The sequence below is a fragment of the Beta vulgaris genome, chromosome 5, assembly GCF_026745355.1.
Source record: "Beta vulgaris subsp. vulgaris cultivar EL10 chromosome 5, EL10.2, whole genome shotgun sequence".
NCBI lineage: Eukaryota > Viridiplantae > Streptophyta > Magnoliopsida > Caryophyllales > Amaranthaceae > Beta > Beta vulgaris.
Window position 1 is genome coordinate 13,025,549 of NC_079206.1, and position 10,976 is coordinate 13,036,524.

At 35.6% G+C, this 10,976-nt stretch overlaps 1 protein-coding gene across 3 annotated transcripts; it reads left to right on the forward strand.

Annotated features, from left to right (window-relative positions):
- The first annotated feature begins 584 nt into the window (after positions 1 to 584).
- Positions 585 to 8,482, forward strand: LOC104892851 (NAD-capped RNA hydrolase DXO1). Of its 3 annotated transcripts, none has more exons than XM_010678869.4 (14): positions 585 to 1,341; positions 2,340 to 2,584; positions 2,984 to 3,049; positions 3,149 to 3,227; positions 3,414 to 3,493; positions 3,584 to 3,607; positions 3,897 to 4,021; positions 4,920 to 5,136; positions 5,257 to 5,310; positions 5,445 to 5,491; positions 6,710 to 6,794; positions 6,954 to 7,017; positions 7,454 to 7,672; positions 8,058 to 8,482. In XM_010678869.4, the coding sequence occupies exons 1-13, from the start codon at positions 888 to 890 to the stop codon at positions 7,561 to 7,563; spliced, it is 1,650 nt and encodes a 549-aa protein (XP_010677171.2). In that variant the 5' UTR covers positions 585 to 887; the 3' UTR covers positions 7,564 to 7,672; positions 8,058 to 8,482. The 3 variants fall into 3 exon arrangements, with proteins under 3 accessions (XP_010677171.2, XP_010677170.2, XP_048500826.1); XM_010678868.4 differs by having other exon boundaries at positions 8,061 to 8,482; XM_048644869.2 differs by having other exon boundaries at positions 1,207 to 1,341; positions 2,231 to 2,584.
- The last annotated feature ends 2,494 nt before the right edge of the window (positions 8,483 to 10,976 follow it).

Here is a 10,976-nt window from a genome sequence, read left to right on the forward strand (position 1 = left end):
TCAACATTGAATATGATATTTAACAAACTCAACTATACAATTATAACTCTAGAAAGAACGTGTGCACAAACTTCAATACACACATAATGCAATCGGCCATGCAAGATAACCAAGTACATTATTAAGGGGAAGTACCTCCTCACACGCTATTGTTGAAGAAGAACTTCGAAGCCCTAATTTATGCTAGGTTGTGGTACAATACCAATACACGTTATTCTAGATTATGTTTTATCATATCAATTGAGGATCCGTTCGACATTACTGTCAGTTTTTAGTTTTTGGGTTTATGAATATAAAAGTCAGATAATATATATGAAGTATAACAAACTTATGATTAGTCATACTTATACTAAACATGTCAATTCTAAAAATTGACAACTAGACATGGTTATTGGTCGTATCAGGTCAGGATCAGTGCAGGTTAAAAGCATGTTTGGTCATAAAATACAGGAACATAGCGGACATGACATATTTGACAATCTCAATTGCATTCTACATATAATTATTTGATATACTCATAAGAAAAACCCTAAACTTATTTTCCTATATACACCATAACAATCTTTCTACCATGAACAATGAATGTAATATAGACTTCCTAGTTCCTACCATGAACAATGAATGGAGGTAAAGAACATAACAACAAGATGGTTGAGAATGTTGTCTTTTAATTAGGAGATTCTTATTTGTTTGCCCTCCCAATTCCCAAACTCCAATTTGACCAAAACAACAAACAATAAAAACTCTCCCCACCATGCCCGATAGCTAAATACACTCACAACTCACAACACAAAATCGCAAAAACCCAGATTTGAGAAAACACAGCAACTTTACTTTGCATTCTCTGAGTTTTTTTAAAAATCCAATCTTTTTTCTTTCTACCTCTCATGGAATTCCCACCAGACTTAGACTTATTTGGAGAAGATGAAGAAGAAGAATACTCCCAAGAAAATGAACAACAACAACAACAACACCAACAACAACAAGAGGAAGAATTTGACAACGAACAAAAACCTATTGTTCGTCTTTCTTCATCTTCTGACTCATCTCGCTCATCTTCACCGTCCAATTCATCATCTTCTTCATCTTCACGATCAAGATCTTCATCCAGCGGTAGTGGCAGCGGCAGCGGAAGTAGCAGCGCAGAAGAGGAGAGAGAAAATGGTGGAGAAGAAGAAGTTGTGTCTAATAGTAGGATTATAGCAAGGGATATTTTTGGGGATGAACCTGATGATGAAGACCTTGAAGAAGATGATGAAGAACAAGATGGTAGAGATCTTTTTGGGTCTGATAATGAAGATTATTGCAAAACTACTGCTATTAGCCCTCACCCTGTTCCTGGTAATTCTAATTTTTTAAGAAATTTGGGTTCTTTTTGTGGGTGGGTGTTGCTGATTTTAGTTCAATTTTGGGTTTTGATGCTTGTTTTCTATAGTTTGGTGATTTTTTTTTTTTATGTGGGTAATGTTTGTTTTGTGTTTATGTGGGTTTAGTTTTGAGGATTGGTGGAAGGTGTTTTGTGGGTATATGGTTATAGTTTGAGGAAAAGTTGTGTTCTTTGTAGGTTGGTTTTGTTGATTTTTGTTTAATTCTAAGTTTTGATGCTTGCTCAATATATTTGTGTGGAGGTTGAGATATGGGTTTATAGGTCTTTTGTGTTTTGTTTCTTATTAAGTATCTGCATTTGAGCTGATTAGTGGTCTGTTGTTTCATCATTACTGAAGCAGTTTTTCGTTGGCATTACTGATTGTAATCAGTTTTGGGTGAGTTCAAGTCTCATTGGATATCTGCTGTTGAGCTGAAACAACGGGGCTTGTGTTGCAATATCTAATTCGTCGTGGCTCAAAATGCTGGCCAATTATCCACACTGCAAGAGTGTAGGACTGTTCGGATTTTTACTGTAGTATACTTCTGTGGGATAATGCTGTCACTAATCTGATATCGAAATTATGGAATTGAAGGTGTATTTGTTTTGAGAATTGAGAATTTCTAATCTAGGTCCTTTTTCTCAAGGATGGGGCACCAATTGCTTGGTAAAGTAGGAGGCTTTTGAGCTATGCTTAAACTACAGCAACCCTCCTCCCCCCTTCCCTTTTTTTCTGTGTGCAAAGGTGATTTTACTAGGCTTACTTAGTCTAAGCTTTTTAAGTAGTATCAGGTGGATAATCTGCAAGCTTCTCTACTGACATGTTATATGTCTTGGCTATATATTTTCGAAAATGTTCCACAGATTATAGGTTTACTGCTTGATCTAAGGAGTTTGATGACGGTCTTTTCCATTTCTTTTCCTCTTTTCTGTGCTTCTCCTCCTGGTTCATTGAAGAATTTGTATTCTGCAGTATTGCCTCCAGTTCGCACTAACCACCAACAAGATAGAGGTGGAGGTGGCCGTGGCCGTGGACGTGGACGATGGCAAAATGATAGTGGTGCTGGTATCTTACCTCGGCCTGGGTACCCTCCCAGACAAAATTATGGTTTCAACCCTAGATTTCCTCCTGTTGTAAGAGATGAACGGTTTGTTTCTGAGCTCAAGTTTGCGAAGAGTGAGGAAACACTTTCAAGAAAAGCTGTACAATTCCAAGAGGTACATAATTGTTTCCTTATGATCCATGATACTCTGCATTATTTATTATTTTTGGTAGATTTTCACTGTTTTAGGTACGGTATATATGATGTTGGCTGGTACACCATAGGCAGATAACTAGTCATTAAATTTTAGCTGGACTTTGAGGGGATTGTTTGGGTGCTGTATTGAGTCGGGCCTATTATGTACTAAAAACCAAGGTTAATTTTTTCCCGGGTGTGGTGATTTGGTAGATTATGAGACTCCTTTTTCTTACTCTTAGCTTCTGATTTTAAACTATACATAACAGTAAGTGTCTAGAGTATACCCAGTGATTTTGTGATGCTTGTCATGTAAATGATGATTTTGCCTTTTAATTATTGTTTGCTAATACAGCTTAGTGGCAATTTGATTAATTAGCCTTGTGAACTTGCCTGCTATAGTCGTGTGGAAGGTGGTGAAGTCTTCTTCGATGATCGCAGCTTGGTAAGATGTCTAGATAAATTCTGTAATCATGTTCCGACGTGCCTTACGAGCATCATAAATTGTGAATGTTTGTCTAATTGTTTGCATGTATGTTATTAGAGGCTTTTTAAGCGACTAATCAGTGAAGACGTTGGAGCAGATCTGAATGAAGGCTTTGATACCTTCAGCGAGAAAAAAGGTAGAAGAAAATTACTGATGCTAGATTTTTTGAAATTAATGATCGTTAAAGGGTTGAAGGGGGAGGGGGGGGGGGAGCATGTTGAAAGGGGGGGGGGGTTCTGTTTACTGGCCATTGGGGTTTTATGTCTTAGTGCTGATATATGGGCATAATTGCTATGTAATTTATTAATTGGTCTTAAACCAGATTTGGGCTCTCAGGGTTTTGGTGATCTACTTGCTTGCATCAGACAAAAAAGAATTCCTCTTCAAAATATGCATTTTGTGGTAAGTACTTTTCGTGAGGCTTCTGTGGATACATTTTCAGTAAACTATCTTATCTGATTCTGTTTACATCTTTTTGTTTGTCTTGTGCAGACTTATCGTAACAACCTAAATAAGGTAAAATGTAATGTAATCTATCAGTTTTGAAATAACTTGTGGTATTAGCTTTGTAATTAAGCACATGCTATCTTATCTTCCATGAGAAATGTTAGTAATGGGAGAAGGCTTGATGGAAATTTTCTGTCAGTGATTTGGTTGGTTGGGCACTTTAGTAGGTAGATTACTGAATAAACTTGACGCTTTTTCATTACAGTTCAGCTGTTCTTACTTCTCTCTTTCAGAAATTCCTATAATTTCTTATATAAGCTAATTGCTTAACTTTTCTTTTCTTCGACCAATTGTGCAGATTCTGGCCACTGCTTATATTCGGAATGAACCTTGGGAAATGGGAGTGCATAAAAGAAAAGGGGTAGTTTATCTTGATGTTCACAAATTACCAGAAAGGCCGCAGACAGAGATGGATCGCAGAAGGTAGGTGACATATATTCTAATCAAGGTTCAGAGATGTCCAAAGATGAAAGGGAATGATATGATATGATATGATAATTTGCTATCTGTTGTAACTTGTAAGTGACCTGCCTTGTTGATATTGAAAAAATTACTGGCAATCTGGGGTTCAGATATATGGAGTATGGACGGTAGTCGTTAGTTAATTAAGCCAAAATAAGATAGTATGAATTCCCGGCTTCCCGCTGCCCTACTGCTTATATTTAAATGTCGGCTGTGGTAATTGGTATGAAATCTCACATGATAACATCCTCTTGCTGATTTTTTTAGAAATTTGTTAAGTCGAATAGACTTGTTGGAGTTTTTCCATTGTTTCCTGAGTGCTTATTGTAAGCAACTTAAATTAGGTGACAGCAGACTGCGTGTATGAATTCCCTTGCTCTCATAGTGAGAAACCAAGTTTATTAAGTTCATTTGTGATAAGACTGTTTGTGCATGCGCAATACTATCACTCTCTTGCTTATGTTCAAGAACTCAGATAATTGCTGTTCAATGGGTCTCTTTGGTCCTGGACATCAGTTGATGCTTCGGTGCTGTGTGAAAGTCGCATAGTTAAAGTGATGAGCAGTTAGACGCTTTCCCCGATATTGTTGAAAAGTCAATTTGAGAAAAAATATATGTAGTTGCATGGGTGTGAATCCTGTTTTGTGCATATTCTTGATTAGTTCCTTCCATTTCTTTTGACATGCTTTTGCCTTTCCTTCCCTTCAATAGATTTACTAAGATATTGTGTCATACACCACAATACCAATAATAATGTCTCATATGTTGCTTCATGTATGTCAATCAATGGCAAAGGAAAATTCCTTTTCTCTATTTGTTCTTGACTATGTGTCTTCATATTGCTGTTTTATTGAACTAGGTGCTATTGGGGGTATTGCTTTGAGACACTTGCAACTGAAGATCCTAGGAGAGATGGGGGAGAGGGTATACATCATATTGATGCAAATGTTGAGTACTGTGCTGTCATTAAAACAAAACTTGGTGCTCATCGGATATTAATGGGTGCTGAAATGGATTGCTGTGACTCCACCGATGATGGGAGGAGGTTTTATGTGGAGCTGAAAACATCTCGAGAGGTTTGATGTGTTTTTTATGTAAATTTATTATATGTGCATTAAATTTTTGTGTCTTTATGAAGCTTTGCTCTGGGTTTCTATTTTCTTATCTATATTTGGCTCATGACTATTGATTGACAGTTGGAATATCATACAGAAGAAAGATACGAGAGAGAGAAATTACTCAAATTCTGGGTATGTGGAGCCTTTATCTTAGCTAGTTGTTGCATATTTCTTTTCCACTTGGCTTTTTGATTGCATGTCTTCCTCTTCAAGGCCAATTTATGAGTATATTGTGATGTTACAGTTACGTTTATTTTGAATTGCAGATCCAATCATTTCTAGCAGGTGTTCCCTATATTGTCGTTGGTTTTAGGTAAAAATCTCCTGCAGCCATCTGCTTTTGCCATCTGTTAAATCATAGCTCTGGTTTGCTTAGAACTTAGAAGTTTCTTCTGCTTTTTCTTTCCTTTTTGTGGAAAAGAAAGACTCGGGCCCTTTGTCTGCGCCTGGTAATCCTCTTTTAAATCTTTGATTGCACATGAACTATAAAGAATAGCAATGAAATTAAACTAGCTGTGGGTAAATGGGAGATATTGACCCTTCATTGTAAAGTGATTGTCACAATAAGTCATCAAAATTATGCATCCGAAATTGTGGATTCCTCCTTACAAATTTCTCGTATATGATTTGCATGTCAGGAAAGCCTACTTAACGCTTGCCTTCTTTTCTCTCGTGCTGTTAAAATTTCTTAACCTCGTCTGCTCCGACCGACTAATTTTAAGTAGGCACTCGTAATTCATAACCAAATCAAAATATAGTAGGTTTTTCTTGTATTTGTGATCACAGGATGAATTCCACTAATTCATGATGTGATCTTATTTTTTTTTTTTGTAATTTGGAGAACTAAGCACAGTGATGAGAACTAGCATTTCTTGTGTGGGGAAGAGCTCCACTAATATATATTCCTCTTTCTAGAGCTTGTCACATTGTCCCAACCTTTAATAATTTTAAATGTGACATCTCTACAAAAGCACCATTAGTTATAATTAGACCAGTTCTATGATCTCCCTATCGCTTAATTTAAGTAGTGGCATACTGTCATATATGGAAATTTAATCATAAACCGTTACTGTGTTAGCAAAGGTGAAAACTTTCCTTGGACACCCTAAAATAGTACTATAATATACTCCATCCGTTTTCACAATCTGTATGCATCCGTTTTTCAAAGTTCTACTCTCTTTTGATAATGTCTTATTTGGCAAATTTTAATCCTCTTTTATCCTCCAATACTCCACAACATGGGACCCAGTTCGACTCTCTTCTTCTTAAAAGTAACTAAAAGATGCATGAGTTGGTCCATTTTTCCTATTTCCTTGGTTATTGGAGTTATAGTAAGTGGGTATAAGTATAACTTGGAAAAACGGAGGGTGTATATGACTAATAATTTTGGTGGCGGGAGTAAAATACTGAGACTCAATAGACAAGTGGAATGGCTGTTATGGTCTAACTGAATCCCAGTTTTGCTGGAGCAGAATACTTCGAAATCTGCATGTGACTTGACTGTGCATTCATTTTCGGATTTCTTGTGTAGGGATGACTCAGGACGACTTGTTCGCACAGAAAGAATGAGGACAAAAGACATAAATCAGCGAGTGAAGATGAAGAACTATTGGCAGGTAAAATCTTTATACTGAAATCAGGCATGCCTTTTTCCTTTGACACTGGTGTGCCTTGTGTGGATAGTCTGTCATCTGTCCTGAGGTTTTTCACTGTACTATAAATCTTATTGGCCTTCTAATATCAGTGGCCTATGCATGTCATTTGTTCCCTTACAGGGTGGGGTGTGCTTAGCATTTGCTGATGAGGTCTTGTGCTGGCTTTATGGAACCGTTAAAGAGAGTAAGCTCTTTCTTTTTCCTTGTGCATTGCATCTTTCTAACACTCTTCTTGTTTGGGGGTGTGGGGGAGTTGTAAGAGGGTTACAAATTTCAATATAAAGTAATTTCAGATAAAAGTTCCATGTGCCACAATATGATTCTAAAAAAAATTGCTCCATTCATTTCTAATTATAAGGCATTTCAGCCAAATGATTTTGTTTCAAGATATAGGCATTTACAATACCAATGCAATAGTAAATGCAACTTTAAGGTAAGATTATATAGGTTTACAGTTTACTTTATATTATCAGTCAGATTTTAATATCAATTTTGTTTTAATATGCTTAAAATTGGTTAACATGCCTTTTTAGAAGTTGAGGGATATGTATTAGTTCACTCTAACCTCAAAACTTAAGCTGTGATCTCAATGTTTTGCTCGTATTACTCTGCCACTGCAGATGAAGACTACATATTGCAGTTTGCAGCACCCTTCACACGTTTGGAGCTTCTGCAGGCGAACAACTCCTGTCCGGACGTTATTGCTCACCATCTGGAGCTATTGCAATGACAAGGAGGATTTCAGAACTGCAGAACTAATACATGACATACTATTAGTAATCAAGGTCATCTTGATCATGACACATCTTTAGACAGAAGAAGTTAGATACTTTCCATAGGTATTTACCTATCCCTGATATTATTTTTCTTGGACGTCTATATTTTAACGAATTATATCAGCAATGCAGATCATATCAGCTGTAACTAAGCTGAGACAATTTTGGCTCACCAGTTCAGCAGCCTGCAACTTTCAGGCTAATATAGAGTTTGATCCACCTTGTTAACGTAACAAAAGATACATATGTATCAAGTCTTGATTAATTTATCACAGAATATTCCTAGCTTTTTAATATTATATCGAGTTTGATTATTTAAAATAATTCTGATATTAAGAGAGCCTTCTTATAAAAAAAAAATTCAACTTTCAAGTATTATATTCATATTATCCCTTTGTCATTTTAAAGATGTTGTATACAGTAAAATAACACTTGAAACTATTACTAGTAGGAACCTTCACTTGGTATGCAAGCTCAAGAAAGGGCCAAAAGGTTTCACATTATGACCTCCCAGACTAGCTAAAGCAGGCGCCAAGAGAGATAGAACCAACAAGAATGATCGGCCGACCGACAGACCGCAGGGAGGGAAGGCAACAAAGATAATGTTGAGAGGTTTTTCCCAAAATGCGGGATTGATTAAAGACAATGGGTTAATCTTGAATGACTATTAGCATTTTAATCTTAATTTAACCTCTTTTTGTAATATGGTTAAAGTTTTATTGATACTATGCATTGATGATATGTTTGCATCTGAATTTTGAATGTAAGCTGTTAGCTAAACATAGTACGGAGGAGTACTATAATTAAAACTGTCCCATTTTTGTCATTATTAAGTTTCCAAGTGCTATCAAAATTGTCGCGTTTGAAGTCTAATTTTGTACCCTTCAGATTGGACTTAAAGTTTTTTTTTTTTTTTTCTCAATTAGATTGTATCAACTTCTTTACTTGGGTGTAAGTAAACTTTATGCAATCTTAACTTGTCATGTCAGGTTGAGGTTTGTCAAGCTCAAACAATAAACTCCAGGAAATTGGGTCTCAATAATGACAATTATGTGCTAAATAGTGCTACCTTTGTTTCGTAGTAATCTACTTATTGTATCTGCAGCACTATATACATCCTTCACTTCATGTAGGATTTTGTTAGATTCCTCTCAACATAAAACTTTCAAATATCAACTTACATAAATTTTACTTGTTCTTAACTAAAATTATTAATAGTTAAAGCTAAGAAATAGAGGTAGTATGTATTAAGTTATTGGCGAAAATGGTCTTAAACAATGATTCGAGTGCACCCAATACCACAAATTTTGACTAATATCCAAAACTACAAAACACCACCAACTATAGGCACGGATGCAACGCATATCATAAATGATGTCGGAGCTCCATTTCCTTGCCGAAGACAGTGAACACCTCATTATTATTATTTTTCCCAAATACCCCCTCCCCTTTTTTCTTGTCCCGAACAACCCAAACAATGATTTGGGTGCATGTACCACAACAAACTTTGGCTAGTAGCGAAAATATATGAACTATTGGACTTGGTGCAGCGCGTATCATTAATGATACCGGAGATAAGTTTTTTGGCCTACTAGGAGCCAAAATTAAAGCTACCAGTGGTGCTCATAGAGAAAAACACGGATCTTGAAATGAAAATGAAGGCACTAAAAGCTAAAAATAGGAGCTTGAAGCAGCAAATAAAGGTCAAATAACTTATCTTCGATATCATTAATGACACACGTTGTACCAAGTTCGATAGTTCGTCATATTTTGGTTAAAAAGTCAAAGTTTGTGGTGATACATGCTCCCAAGTTATAGTTTACCAGGAAAAAAAAGCGTAATTCACTTTCGTAGCTTCCAACTTTTAACTTTTCTCTTTGGTAGTTTTTTTTTTGTTTTTATTTTTCTCTTTGCTAGCCCCCTGTTATTGTATATGCTAATTTTGTACGTTTGATTAGTGTTTTTCGTTACATGTCGATTAGTTGTATAACCTAGATTAGTTAATTTTTGGACTCAAGTTCCGAGACGATCTTAAACGGGCAGTTTTGACCTTAAAAACGACTACTCTACTTAGCACTCTTTATAGGCACGAATTTTGACAAGCCGGTCAAAATGAGTATTAAAACAGTAATTTTATCAACACGATTTCCGAGACGATCTCAAACAGAAGTTCAGCCATCAAAACTGCCTTTATCTAGAAAAAGAAAGTGGACACCGACGCTGTTTATGGGCTCAAATTTGGACAAGCTCGTCAAAATGACTACTAATACGATAATTTTTTGAGCACGATTTTCGAGGGAATTTCAAACGGCGATAGGAAGTCTGTTTTTTTCTTTATAAAAAGTCTATTTTGAAAGTCAAAATCGCTCGTTTGAGATCGCCTGAAAAAACATCTTAAGAAAATTATTGTATTAGTACTCATTTTGACTGGCTTGTCGAAATTTATGCCAATAAAGGGTGCTTAGTGGCGTTGATTTGAAGGTCAAAATTGTCCATTTAAGATTGTCTCAAAACACGTGCCCAAAAATAACTAACATAGGTATGCTAACTAACAAACATTTAACGAAAATCACTAACCAAGCATAAGGAATTATCATATACAATAACTGAGGGCTACCAAAGAGGGAAAAAATAAAAAAAAAGCTACCAAAGAGAAAAGTTAAAAGTTGAGGGTTTGAGACTACCAAAGAAAATTTCCCAAAAAATTAATGAGGATTCATCTTGTCCAATGAGAAAATGAAGCTGCGACATCATGATAACACGTATTGCACTCAATCCGATTAGATGGTATTTTCACTACTAGTCAAAGTTCAGTGTGTTAGTGTTGTATGCACTCGCACCAGTCACCCTAGTTCATCTCTATTCTATATGGGAAGAGGGGTAGGACACCAAAATATTAAAAATCCAATTTTACCCTCATAACATCTCTATTATAACTACTTACTTTAATGAAAAAATAAAAAAGAAAACTACCTAATTAATTTAAAAAATAAAAAAAATATTACAAAAAGAAAACCATCAACAATTCAAATATTCCTCATTTATTAGAAATAATTAATAATTAATTTCATTTTCTTCATCTCTTAAAAAAATAATTTTCTACGTATGTTCGCACGCATCGCGTGCATATAAAAACTAGTGGCCAATTGACCAATTTGGTAAAAAAAATTAGCACATAACGACAATTTGGTAAAAAAGTTAGCTTCCGTGACAATTTGGTGAATAAACTTAGCTTCGGATGATAAATTGGTAAATAAACCTAGGTTCGGGTGACAAATTGATAAAAATAGTTAACTTTTGCGACAATTTGGTAAAAACAATTGAGCTCTTGCGACGTTTAGGCCAAAATTTTGAAAACTTATTTTTT